Here is a 22,396-nt window from a genome sequence, read left to right on the forward strand (position 1 = left end):
CCCCAGTGAGAGTCAGTGTGTGTGGGACACGTACCCCAGTGAGAGTCAGTGTGTGTGGGACCCGTACCCCAGTGAGATTCAGTGTGTGTGGAACCCTTACCCCAGTGAGAGTCAGTGTGTGTGGGACACGTACCACAGTGAGAGTCAGTGTGTGTGGGACCTGTACCCCAGTGAGAGTCAGTGTGTGTGGGACACGTACCCCAGTGAGAGTTAGTGTCTGGTGTTGTTTCGATCTGTAGCATTTTACACTTGCCTGCATTAAATCCCACGCTCAGACACTGGAAAGAAATATTACTCAGTAATGTGCGCTTGAAACAATGAGACACCCATTTCCAAAATAAGGCACGAGGATACACTTTTTTTTAATAAAACTTTTTCCTTTTATTGTTTATATTAAAAAGCCCTTTTTTTTTGGAATTTCAGCAATGGATTACAGAGATATAAATCGCAGCAACACTTGTTCCCGATCCCAGGCTGAGTAAAGAGGCAATGGCACAATTTGTCTCGTGTGCGACCTATATAATTGTGCGGCGATTTCCGACACGTGCCCTGCACAACCTTCCGACTATTCACTTATTGGCATGATGAATACATTTAGTGACTGCAGGTCTTGCTTTGGCCTGTGTGTGAGAGAGAGATAGAGAGGGACCTGCAGTACTTTCCTATTATCCCACCCGTATTGCGAATGAGTGCCAACATCAGCAGACAAAGCAAAATCTAAACTTAAAAAACAAAGAATCCTGAATATATATATATATATATTTTAAAAAAAGTCGAAACTGCTCGTTTGGTGAAAGGCAAGGGGTTAACAAGGGAATGGGGAAAACTGGGAGGGAGGGACGGAGAGAGACAGGCACACACACCACACCCCCACAGGAGAGAGGGCAGAGAGTGAGAGACTCACTCCGCACAGGAGAGAGGACAGAGAGAGACTCCCCACAGAGAGGACAGAGACAGAGAGACGCTCCACAGAGAGAGAGCGCAGAGACAGAGAGAGACAATCTCCAGAGAGAGAGGACAGAGACAGAGAGAGACAATCTCCACAGAGAGAGCACAGAGAGAGACACTCCACAGAGAGAGAGACAGACACTCCACAGAGAGAGGACAGAGAGAGAGAGACACTCTCCACAGAGAGGGGACAGAGAGAGACACTCTCCACAAAGAGAGGACAGAGAGAGAGAGAGACTCTCCACATAGAGAGGACAGAGAGAGCGAGAGACACTCCACAGAGAGAGGACAGAGAGAGCGAGAGACACTCCACAGAGAGAGGACAGAGAGAGAGACTCTCCACAGAGAGAGGACAGAGAGAGAGACACTCTCCACAGAGAGAGGACAGAGAGAGAGAGACACTCTCCACAGAGAGAGGACAGAGAGAGAGAGACACTCTCCACAGAGACAGCACAGAGAGACACTCTCCACAGAGAGAGGACAGAGAGAGCGAGAGAAACAACAAAAACCCAAAGCAAACTCAATTGCTACTTGGCCCTAAACAGACAATACAACATAGCTGATTACCTGACCATGGTAAAGGATAACAAACTGAGAAGAACCTTGACAAGGTACAGACTTAGCGAACATAGCCTAGCGATCGAAAAAGGCAGACACAGGCAGACCAGGCTGCCAAGAGAAGACAGGATATGCTCTCACTGCAGTCAGGGAGTAGTGGAGACAGAGATGCACTTCCTCACAGCCTGTGGAAAATATCAGGGCATCAGGGAGAATTTCTACCAAAAATTCTCACAAATATGCCATGAATTCAGAAATCTGAATGACAACCAAAAGCTCCCATACCTACTGGGGGAGGAGAGAAGCTGTGTAACACTGGCGGCACACTATGTTACAGCTTGCCATGAACAGAGGGACAACCAGTAAACTAAGAAAAGAGTATATATAAATAATGCGATTGTATATTTATACACTCAGGGATATACCTGTTTATACACTGTATGAATAGAACTGCGTTTATGTGTTCAACCATAAATGTATTATGATGCTTTGGCAACATAAGATGTACCTTATCATGCCAATAAAGCGATTTGAATTTGAATTTGAGAGGGCAGAGAGAGAGACACTCTCCACAGAGACAGCACAGAGAGAGGGAGAGACTCTCCACAGAGAGAGGACAGAGAGAGAGAGAGACTCTCCACATAGAGAGGACAGAGAGAGCGAGACACTCCACAGAGAGAGGACAGAGAGAGAGAGAGACTCTCCACAGAGAGAGGACAGATAGAGAGAGACTCTCCACAGAGAGAGGACAGATAGAGAGAGACTCTCCACAGAGAGAGGACAGAGAGAGAGAGAGACTCTCCACAGAGAGAGGACAGATAGAGAGAGACTCTCCACAGAGAGAGGACAGATAGAGAGAGACTCTCCACAGAGAGAGGACAGAGAGAGAGAGAGACTCTCCACAGAGAGAGGACAGAGAGAGAGAGAGACTCTCCACAGAGAGAGGACAGAGAGAGAGAGAGACTCTCCACAGAGAGAGGACAGAGAGAGAGAGAGACACTCCACAGAGAGAGGACAGAGAGAGAGAGAGACTCTCCACAGAGAGAGGACAGAGAGAGAGAGAGACTCTCCACAGAGAGAGGACAGAGAGAGAGAGAGACACTCCACAGAGAGAGGACAGAGAGAGAGAGAGACTCTCCACAGAGAGAGGACAGAGAGAGAGAGAGACTCTCCACAGAGAGAGGACAGATAGAGAGAGACTCTCCACATAGAGAGGACAGAGAGAGCGAGAGACTCTCCACAGAGAGAGGACAGAGAGAGAGAGAGACTCTCCACAGAGAGAGGACAGAGAGAGAGAGAGACACTCTCCACAGAGACAGCACAGAGAGAGAGAGAGACTCTCCACAGAGAGAGGACAGAGAGAGAGAGAGACTCTCCACAGAGAGAGGAGAGAGAGAGACTCTCCACATAGAGAGGACAGAGAGAGAGACACTCTCCACAGAGAGAGGACAGAGAGAGAGAGAGACACTCTCCACAGAGAGAGGACAGAGAGAGAGAGAGACACTCTCCACAGAGAGAGGACAGAGAGAGAGAGAGACTCTCCACAGAGAGAGGACAGAGAGAGAGAGAGACTCTCCACAGAGAGAGGACAGAGAGAGAGAGAGACTCTCCACAGAGAGAGGACAGAGAGAGAGAGAGACTCTCCACAGAGAGAGGACAGAGAGAGAGAGAGACACTCCACAGAGAGAGGACAGAGAGAGAGAGAGACTCTCCACAGAGAGAGGACAGAGAGAGAGAGAGACACTCCACAGAGAGAGGACAGAGAGAGAGAGAGCCACTGATAATAAACATCCAAAAACGAGCACTAAACTTCCTAAATCACCTCAAATCTAGCTCCCCAGACACCCTTCATTTCAAAGCCTTTCAGACCCAAGAGCTAAACCCAGAAAAGAGTCCCCTGAGTCAGCTGCTACTGAAACTAAGTACTCAGCCGGACCCTGACCAGCCCCAGACCAACACAGCCGTCCAAACACCAATCCGAGTGAACCAAATCATTAAAAAATGCAAAGAAACCTACCTGGAACATTGGAACAAAATAACCGAAAGCCAAAGCAGATTAGAATGTTACCGGGCCCTAAAAAGAGAATATAAACTGGCAGACTACCTCACGACCATCAGAGACACAAAACAGAGACAGACCCTCACCAGGTACAGACTAAGCGACCACCAACTGGAAATTGAAAAAGGCAGATACAAGAAATCCTGGCAGCCTAGAGAGAATAGAATATGCGATCAATGTCTGGCTGGCGAGGTTGAAACAGAAATGCATTTCCTCCTAAAATGCGAAAAATTCAACACATCAAGAAACATATTATTCAACAAGCTAAGCCAAACAACCCCAGATTTCAAAGAATTGGATGATCTGTCAAAATTGAGATTAGTCCTAGGAGAAGGAGACAGACCATACCTTGGGGCTAAATATGTAACAACATGTCACAACCTGAGGACTGTTTAAAAGTAAGACTGTTTAAAATTAATATTGAACGTACCAAATGAAGTAGAAAGACTGTTTAAAATTAATATTGTTTAAAAGTAATATTGTATATACCCAACAAATGTCAAATCGATTGACACCTACAGAATGTTGGAAAACTGTACCTTTTTGCTATGTAAGCTTTGGCAATATGGTTCTCTGTAAACTTTCATGCCAATAAAGCATTTGAACTGAACTGAACTGAACTGACTCTCCACAGAGAGAGGACAGAGAGAGAGAGAGACTCTCCACATAGAGAGGACAGAGAGAGCGAGAGACTCTCCACAGAGAGAGGACAGAGAGAGAGAGAGACTCTCCACAGAGAGAGGACAGAGAGACACTCTCCACAGAGAGAGGACAGAGAGAGAGACTCTCCACATAGAGAGGACAGAGAGAGCGAGAGACACTCCACAGAGAGAGGACAGAGAGAGAGAGAGACTCTCCACAGAGAGAGGACAGAGAGAGAGAGAGACTCTCCACATAGAGAGGACAGAGAGAGCGAGAGACACTCCACAGAGAGAGGACAGAGAGAGAGAGAGACTCTCCACAGAGAGAGGACAGAGAGACACTCTCCACAGAGAGAGGACAGAGAGAGAGGCACTCTCCACAGAGAGAGGACAGAGAGAGAGAGACACACTCCACACAGAGAGGACAGAGAGAGAGAGAGACTCTCCAGAGAGAGAGGACAGAGAGAGAGACACTCTCCACAGAGAGAGGGCAGAGAGAGAGACACTCTCCACAGAGAGAGGGCAGAGAGAGAGACACTCTCCACAGAGACAGCACAGAGAGAGCGAGAGACACTCCACAGAGAGAGGGTAGAGAGAGCGAGAGACACTCCACAGAGAGAGGACAGAGAGAGACACACTCTCCACAGAGACAGCACAGAGAGAGAGAGAGACACTCTCCACAGAGAGAGGACAGAGAGAGAGAGAGACTCTCCACAGAGAGAGGACAAAGAGAGAGACACTCTCCACATAGAGAGGACAGAGAGAGCGAGAGACACTCCACAGAGAGGGGACAGAGAGAGAGAGAGACTCTCCACAGAGAGAGGACAGAGAGAGAGGCACTCTCCACAGAGAGAGGACAGAGAGAGAGAGAGACACTCCACAGAGAGAGGACAGAGAGACACTCTCCACAGAGAGAGGACAGAGAGAGACACTCTCCACAGAGAGAGGACAGAGAGAGAGACACTTTCCACAGAGGACAGAGAGAGAGACACTCTCCACAGAGAGAGGACAGAGAGAGAGACACTCTCCACAGAGAGAGGACAGAGAGAGAGACACTCTCCACAGAGGACAGGGAGAGAGACACTCTCCACAGAGAGAGGACAGAGAGAGAGACACTTTCCACAGAGGACAGAGAGAGAGAGACACTCTCCACAGAGAGAGGACAGAGAGACACTCTCCACAGAGAGAGGACAGAGAGAGAGAGACACTCTCCACAGAGAGAGGACAGAGAGAGAGAGACACTTTCCACAGAGAGAGGACAGAGGCCGCACAGGGAACATCACACATGGACACCCTGCAGGAAAAGGTCCTGCGCAACTTGTACCCACAATAAGTGACGGGGGGTCACCGGGAACTTCCACCCCAACCCCTTTAAGTGCTTTGTGAGGATAAATATTTCCAAGTGGAGAGGGTGAAGGGCTGGGCTGATCAATCTGAAGGGGGTGATTTGTGTGTTAAGTGAGCTCCTCAGGTAGCTCCCCCCGCCCGGTGAAACTGGTGTCACTGACAGACTCGCTCTCCTCCCCTGTGTCCCGTTCAAGGGGTGGCTGCAGCCCCCGAAGCTGCCATATGAGAGGAGAGGGAAGAGAAAGCCAGGGGCCCCCACTTGCAGCACTCCCTGAACGGCCCAGGAGAGTTAGGGGGCGAGAGAGAGAGAGAGAGAAAGTAAGAGGTCGGAAAGGAGCTGTAACACATCACCGGCACACAGGGCTCAATGGGGGTAAAGGTCAGGGTGCGAGGGAGCATATTCAAGGCTACGGTCACGGCCAGGCGGGGAAAGGTCACAGGCCAGGGGGAGAAGGGTCAAGGCCAGGGGGAGAAGGGTCAAGGCCAGGGGGAGAAGGGTCAAGGCCAGGGGGAGAAGGGTCAAGGCCAGGGGGAGGAGAGTCAAGGCCAGGGGGAGAAGGGTCAAGGCCAGGGGGAGAAGGGTCAAGGCCAGGGGGAGAAGGGTCAAGGCCAGGGGGAGAAGGGTCAAGGCCAGGGGACAGGAGACAAGGCCAGGGGGAGAAGGGTCAAGGCCAGGGGGAGAAGGGTCAAGGCCAGGGGGAGAAGGGTCAAGGCCAGGGGGAGAAGGGTCAAGGCCAGGGGGAGAAGGGTCAAGGCCAGGGGGAGAAGGGTCAAGGCCAGGGGGAGAAGGGTCAAGGCCAGGGGAGAAGGGTCAAGGCCAGGGGGAGAAGGGTCAAGGCCAGGGGGAGGAGAGTCAAGGCCAGGGGGAGAAGGGTCAAGGCCAGGGGGAGGAGAGTCAAGGCCAGGGGGAGAAGGGTCAAGGCCAGGGGGGGAAGGGTCAAGGCCAGGGGGAGAAGAGTCAAGGCCAGGGGGAGAAGGGTCAAGGCCAGGGGGAGAAGAGTCAAGGCCAGGGGGGGAAGAGTCAAGGCCAGGGGGAGAAGGTTCAAGGCCAGGGGACAGGAGACAAGGCCAGGGGGAGAAGGGTCAAGGCCAGGGGGAGAAGGGTCAAGGCCAGGGGGAGAAGAGTCAAGGCCAGGGGGAGAAGGGTCAAGGCCAGGGGGAGAAGGGTCAAGGCCAGGGGGAGAAGAGTCAAGGCCAGGGGGAGAAGGGTCAAGGCCAGGGGGAGAAGAGTCAAGGCCAGGGGGGGAAGAGTCAAGGCCAGGGGGAGAAGGGTCAAGGCCAGGGTACAGGAGACATGGCCAGGGGGAGAAGGTTCAAGGCCAGGGGACAGGAGACAAGGCCAGGGGGAGAAGGTTCAAGGCCAGGGGACAGGAGACAAGGCCAGGGGAGAAGAGTCACAGACAGAGGAGAGGGAGCACAGTCACGGTCAGCTGGATGCAGGGGAGGTTGGGGTGGGGGGTGTGGACAGGACAGTGCGAAGGACCGTCTCTCCCACCCCTCCCACAGGCTCAGTACTGGACGTCACTGGCAGGGTCCGGAGGAGGGGGTGGTGGGACGGGGGGGGCTCCTTGCAACAGCCGAGCTCAGCTGCCTGGATGTGTGCAGGTGGAGGGAATGTTTCATGCTCTGTGTTCCCAGCTACGGGGAGAGCATCGACCCACAGCTAACCCCCCCACTGCCTGTGTCGGGAGTCAGCCCATTACACCAACCCCTCGTGACTCCTGTCTCATCTCTCCCCCACAAGCAGCTTAGAGTAAATAAATCCCACCCCTGCCCCCTCGCCCCGCAACACAAACAGTTCGTGAACTAAATACAGACTCCTACTCAGCACTCTAAGTAAAACAGCAGGATTTAAATACAATCTCCAAAATTCTAATTATCTGCTTTCCTCTTAGACATGTCAACATAATAATAATAATTAATGATAAAAAAAATGACTCGAATACAAAATTCAGGTGCAGTAAAGGCACTGGATATACACGAGAAGACATGCAATGGTACAAAGCAAAGATTAGAGGAACCCAGTGACAATGAAATTAGTGGAAGCTTCTCCCGCCCGCGGCCCTCTACAATTCCCTCGACATGACGGGAATCGAGGGTGCTTTGTTCCCCTAGTTCTTGGTTCCCATTGTTCTAGTAGTCGAGATTTCCCCCCCCCACAATCCCCCCTCCCCCGCCCCCAAATTCCCTACCTGTTCCTTCTACACAATCCCATAAAAGGAATCGCGATCCCTGCCCGCTGTCCCTACACAATGCGATAATTCCCGGGATCGGCAGCCAATTTGCACTTAGAAAAGACTTGCATTCATACGGCGCATTTCAAGGACGTCCCGACGCGCTTTACAGCCAACGAAGTACTTTTTCCTTTTTGATGTGCGGTCGCCGTTGAAATGTGGGAAACGCGGCAGCCAATTTGCGCACAGCAAGCTCCCACAAGCAGCAATCTGATAATGACCAGATAAAATGGTTGGTTGAGGGATAAATATTGGCCCCAGGACACCGGGGAGAACTTCCCCCCCCCCACTGCTCTTCTTCGAAGTAGCGACCATGGGATCTTTCACATCCACCGGAGAGAGCAGACGGGGCCTCGGTTTAACGTCTCATCCGAAAGACGGCACCTCCGGCAGTGCGGCGCTCCCTCAGCACCGGGCGTGTCGGCCTGGATTATGGGCTCAAGTCTCTGGAATGGGACTCAAACCCACGACCTTCTGACTCGGAGGCGCGAGAGAGAGAGAGTGCTAAAAAGAGGTGGCTTTTGAAATCGTGGGCTTTAGAAAGTGAGGGGAGCTTCTGCGAGCGGAAGAGGATCTCTCGGAATGGGGAGGAGATGTAAACTCAGAGAAGCTTCTGGAATCCTCACTGCCTTTGACCCCAAAATCCAGACGCAAACGGGTCCGTGGTCTGAGCTGCTTCAATAATCGCTCCCTCCCTCCCCTCCCGCCCGCGTTCCTCTAACCTTCCCCCCCCCGGCTGCTGGCAGTAGTAAGCGCTTTATATCGAGAGCTGTTTGGTGGGCATTCCCTTGCAGACAGCGAGCGTGGCACAGTGACTATGGTGGTGGGCAAGGGGGGGGTGGAGGAGGGGACTGTTGGCAATCCAAGCAGCAGAAGGAGCCCCTCCCCCACCCACCCCACACATCCCCCTCCCCCGCCGTGAACAGGGCCCAACGTCCCGAACGAGGAACTTAAAATCAAGTCGCGGGACGGTGGCGTCCGAGCTCGGCTGCGAGCTCCCTCTTCACCACCTCTCACCTGTGAAAAGAACAAAGAGCAGAGTGAGCGGAGGGCAACCTTTGATACCTCCTGTCCGTAAACGCCTTGCCTCTTGTTGTTGTGCTGTATTGAAACCTTTCTTTGTCCGTTATGCATACACCGATCAGGAAAGATTGAACAGGCTGGGGCTCTTTTCTCTAGAAAAGAGAAGGCTGAGGGGGTGACGAGATTATGAAAGGGGTTCGATAGGGTACACCTAGTGAGGATGGAACTGGTAGAATAGATAAGGGAGAACCAGTGGATGTGGTGAATTTGGACTTTCAGAAGGCTTTCGATAAGGTCCCGCATAAGAGCTCTCTGGGGTAGAGAATTCCAAAGATTCACGACCCTCTGAGTGAAGAAATTCCTCCTCATCTCAGTCCTAAATGGGCGACCCCTCATTCTGAAACTATGCCCCCTAGTTCTAGATACCCCCACGAGGGGAAACATCCTCTCAACATCCACCCTGTCAATCCCCCTCAGAATCGTATGGCCTAGAAATTCGGTGGCGCCCCTCTTGCCAGGGCGCCGGAAGTACCGCCCCGGAAGGAGTCGCGAGCGCCCGCCAGAAATTCAGCTTGAGTGCTCCAAACGGACCTCACACATTGACTGAGGCCAGGGAAGGGAACAGAAGGCGGTGTGCTTACCCAGAAGGGGTGGGGAGGCCTCGCGTGGCACGGCCGTTGAATGGTTCCTGGCGGGGTGGGGGATTTAACCAGGGCGGGATGGGCACAGCGGGGCCTGGCGCGTGGTTACTCACCCGATACCCTCCTGCAGCTTCCCGGCGAATGCCGCGGAGCAATCGTCAAGTTGACCAACGCCTGCCGCAGCCGGTGATACTCCTCCTCCATCGCCTAGGGAACAAGAGAGAGAGAGAGAGAGAGAATCAGCCAGTGAAAAGAGAGACCATGCATTTCTACAACAACAACAACTTGCATTTCCATAGCGCCTTTAACGCAGTGGCACATCCCAAGGCGCTTCACAGGACCGTTAATCAGACAGAGTTTGACACCGAGTCACATAAGGAGATATTAGGACAGATGGCCAAAAGCTGGGTCAGAGAGGGAGGTTTTAAGAGGCGTCTTAAAAGGAGGGAGAGGTAGAGAGGTTCAGGGAGGGAATTCCAGAGCTCAGGGCCCAGGCAGCTGAAGGCACGGCAGCCAATGGTGGAGCGAAGGGAGCAAGAGGCCAGAACTGGAGGAGCCCAGAGTTGTCGGAGGGCTGTAGGAGGTTAGGGTCCATGCCGGTGTTTATGCTCCACATGAGCCTCCTCCCACACCTCCTCATCTCACCCCATCAACACCAGCCTCCTCCCACCCCTCTTCATCTCACCCCATCAACACCAGCCTCCTCCCACCCCTGTTCATCTCACCCCATCAACACCAGCCTCCTCCCACCCCTCTTCATCTCACCCCATCAACACCAGCCTCCTCCCAACCCTCTCCATCTCACCCCATCAACACCAGCCTCCTCCCACTCCTCTTCATCTCACTCCATCAACACCAGCCTCCTCCCACCCCTCTTCATCTCACCCCATCAACACCAGCCTCCTCCCACCCCTGTTCATCTCACCCCATCAACACCAGCCTCCTCCCACCCCTCTTCATCTCACCCCATCAACACCAGCCTCCTCCCACCCCTCTCCATCTCACCCCATCAACACCAGCCTCCTCCCACCCCTCTTCATCTCACTCCATCAACACCAGCCTCCTCCCACCCCTCTTCATCTCACCCCATCAACACCAGCCTCCTCCCACCCCTCTTCATCTCACCCCATCAACACCAGCCTCCTCCCACCCCTCTTCATCTCATCCCATCAATACCAGCCTCCTCCCACCCCTCTTCATCTCACCCCATCAACACCAGCCTCCTCCCACCCCTCTCCATTTCACCCTATCAACACCAGCCTCCTGCCACCCCTCTTCATCTCACCCCATCAACACCAGCCTCCTCCCATCCCGAGGGAAGTCATGTCAGAGACCGGGCCAGGGGTGACTCGGACTCGGAACTGGCTCGGCTTGTGGCCTCTCACCTTCAGATGCTGAATCTTGACCAGGAGGCTGTTCATTTTCCGCTCCATCTCCTCCGCCTGATCCAGGGACAGGACGATGGGGGTGCTGCTGGAATCTGTCTCGCCCTCGCTCGACGTGGGCCCCCCAGGACTCTCGGACAGCTGGAGCTTCGCGTGCAAGTCCTCTGCTGCGGATCAGAAAGAGACGTGAATCGCAGAACCCTACAGCACAGGAGGAGACCGCACAGCCCACCGTGCCTGTGCCGGCTCTTTGAAAGAGCTCTCCAATTAATCCCACTCCCCCCCTGCTCCTTCCCCAGAGCCCTGTCATTTTTCCCCTTCAAATACTTATCCAATTCCCTTTTGAAAGTTCCTATTGAATCTGCTCCCACCGCCCTTTCAGGCAGCGCATTCCAGATCACAACAACTCGCTGCGTAAAAACAATTCTCCTCATCTCCCCCTCTGGTTCATTTTCCAATTATCTTAAATCTGTGCCCTTGTGTACCAGTCGCTGAAGGTAAGCATGCAAGTGCAGCAGGCGGTTAAGAAGGCAAATGGTATGTTGGCCTTCGTAGCGAGAGGGTTTGAGTACAGGAACAAGGATGTCTTGCTGCAGTTGTACAGGGCCTTGGTAAGACTGCACCTTGAGTATTGTGTGCAGTTTTGGTCGCCTTATCTGAGGAAGGATGTTCTTGCCATGGAGGGAGTGCAGCGAAGATTCACCAGTCTGATACCTGGGATGGCAGGAATGACGTATGAGGAGAGATTGGGTCGATTAGGCTTATATTCGCTAGGAAGAGCAAAATATGGACAAGGGGTCACCAGAGGTCAGCTGTCATGGCTTGAGTGCATTTAGTCTGTTGCTCGGTCACAGGTTGCGCTTTATAAACACAGGCATAGGGTACAAAAGCAAGGAAGTTAGGCTGAACCTTTATAAAACACTGATTCGGCCTCAATTGGAGTATCGAGTCCAATTCTGGGCCTCACACTTTAGGAAGGATCTCAAGGCCTTGGAGAGGGTGAAGAGGAGGTTTACTAGTAAGGTACTGGATATGGGAAACTTTAGTTACGTGGAGAGACTGGAGAAGCTGGGATTGTTCTCCTTAGAGCAGAGAAGGTTAAGGGGAGATTTGATAGAGGTGTTCAAAATTGAGGGGTTTTGATAGAGTAAATAAGGAGCAACTGTCTCCACTGGCAGGAGGGTCACGTAGAAACATAGAGGATAGGAGCAGGAGTAGGCCATTCGGCCCCTCGAGCCTGCTCCGCCATTCAATGCGATCATGGCTGATCATCCAAATTCAGTACCCTGTCCCTGCTTTCTCCCCATACCCCTTGATCCCTTTAGCCTTAAGAAATATATCTAACTCCTTCTTGAATATATTTAATGAATTGGCCTCAACTGCCTTCTGTGGTAGAGAATTCCACAGGTTCACCACTCTCTGGGTGAAGAAATTTCTCCTCATCTCAGTCCTAAATGGCTTACCCCTTATCCTTAGACTGTGACCCTGGTTCTGGACTCCCCGACCATCGGGAACATCCTTCCTGCATCTAGTCTGTCTAGTCCTGTTAGAATTTTATAAGTTTCAATGAGATCCCCTCTCATTCTTCTAAACTCCAGCGAGTATAAGCCTAATTGACCCAATCTCTCCTCATACATCATTCCTGCCATCCCAGGTATCAGTCTGGTGAATCTTCGCTGCACTTCCTCCATGGCAAGAACATCCTTCCTCAGATAAGGCGACCAAAACTGCACACAATACTCAAGGTGTGGTCTCACCAAGGTCCTGTACAACTGCAGTAAAATATCCTTGCTCCTGTACTCGAATCCTCTCGCTACGAAGGCCAACATACTATTTGCCTTCTTAATCGCCTGCTGCACCTGCATGCTTACCTTCAGCGACTGGTGCACAAGGACACCCAGGTCTCGTTGCACTTCCCCTTCTCCCAATCTATTGCCGTTCAGATAATAATCTGCCTTCCTGTTTTTGCCACCAAAGTGGATAACCTTGCATTTATCCACATTGTACTGCATCTGCCCAATCACCCAACCTGTCCAAATCATACTGGAGTTTCTTGGCATCCTCCTCACAGCACACACGCCCACCCAGCTTTGTGTCATCTGCAAACTTGGAGATATTACATCTAGTTCCCACGTCTGGATCATTAATATATATTGTGACCAGCTGGGGTCCTAGCACCGATCCCTGCAGTACCCCACTAGTCACTGCCTGCCAATCGGAAAAAGAGCCGTTTATTCCAACTCTTTGCCTCCTGTCTGCCAACCAGTTCTCTATCCAAGTCAGTACCTTGCCCAGGGTAACGTTTCAGGTCGACGACCTTTCGGCAGAACTGGGAAAAAAGGCAGGAAATGGAAAGCAAGTTTGGGGGCTGGGAAAAGGGGGAGGGGATGAAAGAACAAAAGGGAAGGTCAGTGATAGGATAGAAAGCAGGAGAGATTCAGAGACACTAAACCCTGTGACAAACCATGTGATAATACATTACACTGCTTTCCTCTTAAGAAATTTACATATTCCCCTCTCACATGCAACAAAACTATGGCCCCACCTTTCCCAGAATTTACATGAGCCACATAACAAAAACTACTGGCTTTTTATCTTTTTAGTCAACTACAAATGACATACGTAGGATTACATGGGATGTACAGCACAGAAACAGGCCATTCAGCCCAGCCAGTCCATGCCGGTGTTTATGCTCCACCCGAACCTCCTCCCGTCTTTCCTCATCTAAATCTATCAGCATAACCCTCTATTCCCTTCTCCCGCATATGCTTGCCCAGCCTCCCCTTAAATACATCGATACTATTTGCCTCAACCACTCCCTGTGGTAGCGAGTTCCACATTCTCACCACTCTCTGGGTAAAGAAGTTTCTTCTGAATTCCCTATTGGATTTCTTGGTGACTATCTTCTATTGATGGCCTCTAGTTATGCTCTTCCCCACAAGTGGGAACATTCTCTCTGTTTCCACTCTATCAAAACCTTTCATGATTTTAAAGACCTCTATTAGGTCACCCCTCAGCCTTCTTTTTTCAAGAGAAAAGAGACCCAGCCTGTTCATCCTTTCCTGATATCTATACCCTCGCATTTCTGGTATCATCCTTGTAAATCTTCTCTGCACCCTCTCCAGTGCCTCTATATCCTTTTTATAATATGGTGACCAGAACAGTACGCAGTACTCCAAGTGTGGTCTAACCAAGGTTCGATACAGGTTTAGCATAACTTCTCTACTTTTCAATTCTAGCCCTCTAGAAATAAACCCTAGTGCTTGGTTTGCTTTTTTTTATGGCCTTGCTAACCTGTTTCACAACTTTTAGTGATTTGTGTATTTGTACTCCTAGATCCCTTTGTTCCTCTACCCGACCCAGACTCGCACCCTCCAAGTGAGAAGTGACCTCCCTATTCTTCCTACCAAAATGTAATACCTCACACTTATCTGTTACAAATGAACTACTTCTTCTTCTTAGGCAGTCCCTCGGAACCGAGGATGACTTGCTTCCACATTAAAAATGAGTTCTCGGGTGACTGATGAGTCCAATGCAGACTCTGTCACAGGTGGGGCAGACGGTGGTTGAAGGGGCGGGTGGGTGGGGTGCTTGGGTTGACGTGCGCTCCTTGCGCTGCCTGCGCTTGGCTTCCGCTTGCTCCCGGCGAAGAGACTCGAGGTGTTCGGCGCCTTCCCGGATGCTTTTCCTCCACTTTGTGCGGTCTTGGGCCATTATCTGCTACAAATTAACTACAAATCCAGTTTAATAACAGGTTTGTGGCGCCTTCCAATTTTCGGGCTGTTTTGTACTGGTTCCGAACTCAAAGATGATCCTGTTTCTATCTCAGATTTCTTTGAATCCGGTACTTCAGCTTCTGAAGTCTGAACAGAGTCAAACTCATAATAACAACAGAGACTGCTGGAAAAACTCAGCAGGCCAGGCAACATCCGTGGAGAGAAATTAGAGTGACGTTTCGGGTCGAACCCTTCTTCAAAACTGGAAAGGAAATAAAATAGATCGAAGGCAGGGCTGCGATAGAACAAAAGAAGTAAAAGAGACATTAAGAGGTATTCAAAACAAGACGAAATGGTAATGGGACAAGTGGAGACAAAAGACGGCTAGGATTAGGTGTGAAGTGTACTGGCAGGATGGGAGACAGCTGCTGTGTGGGAGAGAGAAAAAAAAGGAAAGGGGGGGGGGGAAGGGAAGACCCAAAACAAAGGGGTGGAAAAAAATAAGTAAAAATGTAATAGGGACCGAGGTTATGATCTGAAATTGTTGAACTCGATATTGAGTCCGGAAGGCTGCAGACTGCCTAATCGGAAGATGAGGTGCTGTTCCTCGAGTTTACGTTGAGCTTCCGTGGAACAATACAAGAGGCCAAGGACGGTGAGGTCCGAGTGGGAATGCAGCGGTGAATTAAAATGACAGGCGACCGGAAGCTCGGGGTCACCCTTACGGACTGAACGGAGGTGTTCCGCAAAGCGGTCACCCAATCTGCGTTTGGTCTCCCCAATGTAGAGGAGACCGCATCGTGAGCAGCGAATACAGTATACTCGATTGCGAGAAGTACAAGTAAATCGCTGTTTCACCTGGAAGGGGTGTTTGGGGCCCTGGACAGTGGGAAGGGGGGAGGTATAGGGGCAGGTGTTACATCTCCTGCGCTTGCACAGGAAGGTGCCAGGCGAAGGGGAAGGGCTGTTGGGGGTGATAGGGGAGTGGACTAGGGTGTCTCGGAGGGAGCGGTCCCTACGGAATGCTGAAAGGGGAGGGGAGGGGAAGATGCGTTTGGTGGTGGGATCACTTTGGAGGTAGCGGAAATGGTGGAGGACGATCCATTGAATGTGGAGGCTGGTGGGGTGAAAGGTGAGGACAAGAGGAACCCTTGTCAAACTCATGTATGTGTTCATGATCAAGTGGGTCAAGATCACGGCTCAGTTCAACTCTAGCAGAGATCAGTTGATCTACATGAACACTTCGGGTGTTGTCACCTATCTCAACCAAATATCTCCTGGTTCCACCAACCTCTACTGTGGTTCCTACATCCCACTTGTGTGAACTCGACTTGCCAGGGGGACTGAGAACACCAACACAATGGGCTGGATTTTCATTCAGGAGTCGGGGCTACAACTTTCAGGGTTGTAGTCCCGCCTCCATCGAGATGCGGCCAATCCACGCGATTTTAACTTGATTGACCTTGTTGAGCCCGCCCAGTGGGCTCAGCAGGCCAATTAAGGACCACCTGGCAACAGGAGACGTCACAGACTTAAATTTTGTTCTGTCAAGAGGTTTTGACAGATGAAATATCAGCGTTTCACAGCTGTTTGAAGCTGTCAAAACACTGAGGCCTAGAAATTCAGTGGGCTGCGCCACCTGTTAGCGCCCAAAGAGGGCACTTAGTGGGTTTTGCGCCACTGGCCACGCCTCCCGCTAAATTTAGCGGGACGCTAATGGTGGCGCTAGCCGTTAGCGCTGTGCTGCCACCGATGACGTCATCGGTGTGCGCAGCGCCCCGCTACTGCCCCGATCGCGAAACTTGGTAGCGCCCCCTGCTTTAACGCCGGTCGCAATTTGCGACCAGTTCAGGGGGGCCTACCTGCGGCGGTAGATGCGCGGAGGGGCCATTTTTTTTGCTGGCCGCCTGCCAGCACCTCTTCGCGCCGCCATCCCCGGCCTCCTGAGCCACCCCCCCCCCCGCGTTGTGCCGGCTGTGTCCCAAGAGCCCGGCACTTCTCCTCGGTGCCGGGCTTTTTTGCCGGCACTCGCGATCGCCGATCGCGCTGCAGCAGGCCCCTCCCCTTTAAGAAGGGAAGGCCTGCAGTACCGCAGCGCGCCGTGCCGCAGCGCCACACGCTGCGATTTTCAGTTGCAGCGCCCCAAGAGGGATGCGGGGCGCCTCGAGTAGCGCTGCGCTTCCGTCTGGGGCGCTGAAACTGAATTTCCGGCGGGCGTTCGCGACTCCTTCCGGGGCGGTACTTCCGGCGCCCTGGCGAGACTGAAACGGGGCGCCAGTGAATTTCTAGGCCCAACAGTCTTACTTCTAACCTGAGTCCTTCTCCACAGACTCAGTTAGAAATCGCTCCTGCACAGAAAGCTGCAGGCTGTCACTTTTGACAGATCGCAGCCATTCTGCTTTCTGTGCTGGTGAGATGAGAGACTCCCTGAACCTAAAGGAAGGAAGGCTGGAAAGGCAAGAAAATGTATGTAAAACTTATTTAATCACTTTAGACACACCAAACACGCTTACCTTTGCACTCATGCACCCATCACTCACCTGAACACCAACATCTCGACCCCTCCAAGCCCTTCAACCCGACTCCTCTAACTTGGCGTGGTTTGGAGCCATCGGGAATCCCACAGTTCAAGCTTAAAAATAGGGATTAGGCTAAAAACTGCCTGGTAACTACCTGTTAACAGGCAGTTAATTGGCACTAATCCCTTCCCGCCTCGGGGAGGTGGGTCCCAGTGCGGGGCGGGTACCCACCTCCTTTGAAACTGGCATGGAGGCGGGCTGGGGTCGGGACCCCCGATTTCAGGAATTTAACCCCCCGCATGCCTCCAATCCCGACTCCACGGGTCAATGAAAATCGACCCCAATGTCTCTTAATCTCTCCTGCTTTCTATCCTATTACTGACCTTCCCTTTTGTTCTTTCATCCCCTCCCCCTTTTCCCAGCCCCTAATCCTGCTTTCCATTTCCTGCTTTTTTCCAGTTCTGACGAAAGGTCTTCGACCTGAAACGTTAACTCTGTTTCTCTCTCCATGGTTGTTGCCTGGCCTGCTGAGTTTTTCCAGCGTTTTCTGTTGTTATTACACGAACACACTCGTTTTGTCTGAAACTGCGTCCTTTCTGATTGCGGTCATAGTAACGTTTCTGACTCAACTGTTTCTGTTCAACTCGAGGTCAAATTTGGTTGAACAAGACTCAATCGTGTTCTCAATCTCCTCTTCATCAAGAGTTCTGCTGGGGTCCGTCCAGTTGTAGTGTGCAGAGTAGTTCTGTACTTCAGCAAGAAATTTGCCAAATGTTGCTTCATGCTGAGTCCCGACCAACCCGGCAACACTTGCTTTTTGAGAGCTTCTTTCACTATTCTGACTGACCTTTTGGCTGCTCCGTTTGAAGCTAGGTGATACGGTGGAACGAGAGTGTGTTTGATACCGTTCCATTTCATGAACTCCTGGAATAGAGCAGAACGGAACTGAGGGCCAGTCAGAAACAAGCTCTTCAGGTAAGCCAGGACATGCGAAGATAGACCTCAACGCATCTATGGTACGTTCAGTTGGAGTATTTGAACCCATGTGTTTCACTTCAATCCACTTTGAGTGACTATCTACAAGCACCAGGAAATAATCATTTGCTTTCTCACAGAAGTCTACATGTACTCTCTGAAAAGATCTACTTGGCCATGACCAGTGGAGTTTTGGGTGGTTTGTTTCTGCAATTTTGGCAAACGCTGCATTTGCTGACAAGTGATTCAAGATCACTGTCCAATCCAGACCAGTAAACAAAGCTGCTTGCAATCGATTTCATACCGACGATCTCTGGATGTTCAGTGTGAAGTTCGGCCAGAATTCAATCTCTCAAAGAAGTAGGTACCATCACTCTGTTTCCCCACTTGATACAACCTTGCTCACAAGACAGTTCAGTATGACGGTTATGGAATGGTTTCAACTCTGTGTCCAGACACTGATCAGTCCATCCTTTCAAGGTGTTTCCATATACTCTTTTCAGTACTTTTGAGTCTCATTTGCAATCTCAGTTGCATTCACGGGAAAGTCTTTGTCAACTGCACCTAGCGTGAAAACCTCACCTTCACTCCTAACACGAGTCCTCATGGGGCAACCTGGACAAGGCATCTGCGATTGCGTTTTGCTTTGAAGTGCGATATTCAATCGTGTAGTCATATTGTGTCAACATTGCCCAACGTTGCATTCTTGATGCGGCCATTGCAGGGATGGCAGATTTGGGCTAGGAGCGGTTTGTGATTGGGTGTCAGGGTAAACTTTCTGCCGATCAGGAACTGTTGGAATTTCTCAATTGCAAACACTGTGGCGAGTGAGTGCTTCCTTTTCAATTTGCGCGTAGTTTCTTTCGCTCTATGTGAGGGTTCGCGGTGCGAACGCGATTGGTTTCTCTTGGCCGTCATCCATTATGACAGCTCCCACACCGTAGCTAGAAGCGTCACACGCCATCTTAAGCTCACGCTGTGTGTCATAGTGCACAAGTAGAGCATCGCTACAGAGACTTCTCTTACAAGCATCGTAAGCTTCCTGTTGCGCTTTTGTCCACTTCCACTGGACAGCCTTCTTGAGGAGCTCGTGCAATGGAGCTATCTCAGGTAAGAAACGTGCGTGGTACTGGGCCATTCCAAGGAAAGATCTTAACTCAGACACATGCTGTGGCTTTAGAGCATTTGATGATCACATCAACCTTTTACTTAACTAGTTGCAAGCCATTTGCATCAACTTTCAGACTAAGGTACACAACCTCGGGCTGCACAAAAGCACATTTGCTCCTTTTCAATTTGACATTGTGGGCATTCAACCTTTGAAGCACTAAATCTAACACTTCTAGATTTTCTTCCTCACTGCTTGTTGCGATCAGCACACCGTCTTGATTGCATAAGCAATTTGGAATTCCTTGCAAAATCTTATTCATCGTAGCCTGGAGGATTTTGAGGGAGGACTTTACACCATACGGCAGCTTGGTGTACGAGTACAGTCCCTTGTGTGTGTTGATAGTGAGATACTGTTGACTCTCTTTGTCAACATTCAGCTGAGCGTAAGCGTGCGACAGGTCAAGCTTAGAGATAACCTTTGACCCAGAGAGTGCTGCATACAAATCTTGCGATGTAGGTAACGGGTACTGCTCATCGTTAGCTGCTTGGTTGATAGTAACTTTGTAGTCACCACACAAGCGTACAGTTTTGTCTGCTTTGGACACTACCACAATCAGGGTAGCCCATTCACTTTTGTCAGTTTTTACTAGCACTCCGTTCTCTCAGTTTCTCTAGCTCTTCCTCCACCTGAATTTTCAACGCATAGGGGACCAGCCTTGCCTTACAATAGACCGGCTTCGCGTTGGACTTGATGCGGACATGCGCGTCATAACCAGTGAGCCCTCACAACTGTCTGAGAACATGCTTTTATACTTGTTCAGCATTGTGTCGAGTCGCTTCTTCAAAGCATCTACACTGAAGATGTTTTTCCAGTCTAGTTTTAACTTTCTCAACCAGTCTTTGCCCATGAGGGTTGGCCTGTTGCTGTAGCTCGCTACAATAATAGACAGCTTTACTGACTGGCCATTGTGTTGAACTGTACATTCCATTTGTCCACATGTCTCTAGGATTTCTCCGAAGTAGGTTTTTAACTCTACAGTACTTGTAAGTGGTATTTGATTAAACTTACTCTCATGTGTCCTTACTCATGATAGACCAGTCTGTCGCTGTGTCGATACACATATCAATATATTGCTCGTTGCTCAAAAGTTTTGTATGGCAGTCTTTCTCACGACTGCTAGCGTTGCCGCTAGTGGCATAGATACTGTAGATGCCTAGTTCTTCAACATCAGGAGTGTTCACTTCAATATTGTGAACTCCTCCCTTTTGTTGTCGCTGCTTTGCATTGCCACTAGAATGGTTCTTATTCCTGCTGTTGATCTCGCTCTGCAAGCTGTTGAAATGTGGCTTTGCTCCTGGCAGTGAAAACACTTTGCATTTCTGTATTGGCAGGACTGTGGTGAGTGATTTCCATTGCAGCGATAACAATTCACTGAACTGTTCTCACTAACATGCTTTTGACTCGGTCTCACAGCTTTAGGTTTGGTGGTGGCTTTGTGACTGTAGTCTTCAGCTGCACCAGTCACTAGAGTTGGACGGAGCTCCCTAGCATTCCTGAACGCCATCTCTATAGATGCATTTGGACCAGTCCGCACACAATCTTATCTCGCCACGATCCAAAAATGTGCCGAACTTACAATGCAAAGACACGGGGGGGAAAATTCGGTATCGCCCCGCTTGGGGCGCCGTTATCAGCCGTGTGCAAAGTTCAGTGCCTGGCGCTAATTATCGCCTCCGACGGAAAACTTGGCTTTTATTGCCCCTGGAGGTGATTGGAGCGCTAAGGCGCAAAGGCCGAGGAGCGAGGCGCTACCTCAGAGCGCAGGCGAAGCAAGGAAGGGCAAATCAAAATAAACCTGCAAAGTGCTGCTCCGTACTCTAAACTCCTTCACACAGCGTTGAATCTCTCCAGAAGTCTCTCTCTCTCTCTCTCTCTCAGAATGCGTGGTGCAAAAATGTCACCAACAAAAAAAGGCAGCAAGCGGTCGCCTTTAAATAACATTCCCCTAGTCCATTTCTGACAGCATAACGCTCCCCTCAACCTGTCGTTGCTAGTGGCAGGCGGTAAGGCAGGGAGCGCCACTCAATATCCGGTCCGGGGCGCTACTGGGGCATTGCGCACTCGACTGACGTCACAGTCTGCCGGCGCAGGAGATCGTGGCGACAGTGTTTAGTGCTGCCGCAAAATGTCTAGTTAATTTCGCGAGCGGCACAAACATTGCCGCGCCCGGGCGCTAGTGGCTTTGTGCCCCAATTGGCGCCCACTTAAGGCGCTAACGGGAGGCGCAAACAATTGAATTTTCCCCCCCATGGTTTTTAAGAGCTACAATGTACTGTACTCATTGATGGTTTCACTATCTTTTTTTGGTGCCAAACTTATAGCTCTCTGTTTTTTCTAATGGCTTAGGGTCAAAATGGTCCTCGAGTTTCTTGACAATGTCTTCAAATGATGCATCCTTCGCTTTCCCTGGCACGAGTAGGTTTGTCAACATTCTGTAGACATCTGGCCCAATATCCGTTAGGAATATTGCTTTTTTACATTCATGAATTACTTTATTTCGAGCTTGAACATTCTTATCTGCACCTTTGGTCTCAATAATGTTATTGACCTTAAAAAACATCTCCATCCGCTCAGTGTAAGAATGGAATGGTTCGCGAGCTTGGTCCTACACGCCGAGGCTTCCGATGAATTCCATAGGCGCGGCCATGGTTGTCCCAATCCCGTTGACCAGTGACTCACCATGCTGCCTGTGTACAGGTGAGAATCAACACCGCTGCTGTGTGTATACATACCTGCAGAGGCGAGGCACAGACGATTCTGTATCAGCATGAACAGTAAAACAATCGCAAAAAATTCAGTTTAGGTGTCACAAATTCACCTTAAGCTTGTCCACTTGAAAATTGAACACTGTGTCCTTCCATGATCCCTAAAAATGGCTTTGGGATCCCATCTCGTTGCCAAAAATGTAATATATGTGGGTTGAACAAATGAAGGACAGAGACACGATGAGTTGCTAGTCCATGTGCTTGTTTACTAGTCCAGAGTGAATTGAGCATGCTCATACTGAACCTTGCAACAAACTATGTGATAATATATTCCACGACCATCGTCTTCAGCCACCCCCTCCAATTTATACAGCCTGCAGGACACGACCCGAGTCACCATTCCACTCAACACTCCCTCCTCTCGTCCCCCTCCCCCGGCATTCCGCCCCCTTTCTCCCTCCCCCTGCCATTCCG

At 50.7% G+C, this 22,396-nt stretch overlaps 1 protein-coding gene across 1 annotated transcript in view; it reads right to left on the reverse strand.

Annotated features, from left to right (window-relative positions):
* Window positions 1–356: 356 nt before the first annotated feature.
* LOC147109754 (uncharacterized) overlaps window positions 357–22,396 on the reverse strand; it is a 135,038-nt gene continuing 112,998 nt past the window's right edge. The window contains exons 10-12 of the mRNA XM_086002364.1: window positions 10,837–11,003; window positions 9,565–9,658; window positions 357–8,804 (exon numbers count right to left, since the gene is read on the reverse strand). Of these exons, the coding sequence (XP_085858490.1) occupies window positions 8,791–8,804; window positions 9,565–9,658; window positions 10,837–11,003 (275 nt within the window). The 3' untranslated portion in view covers window positions 357–8,790. The remainder of the gene's footprint in view (window positions 8,805–9,564; window positions 9,659–10,836; window positions 11,004–22,396) is intronic.

The sequence above is a fragment of the Somniosus microcephalus genome, chromosome 12 (assembly GCF_052327205.1).
Source record: "Somniosus microcephalus isolate GS21.2 chromosome 12, FLI_Smic_1.0, whole genome shotgun sequence".
Classification (NCBI taxonomy): domain Eukaryota; kingdom Metazoa; phylum Chordata; class Chondrichthyes; order Squaliformes; family Somniosidae; genus Somniosus; species Somniosus microcephalus.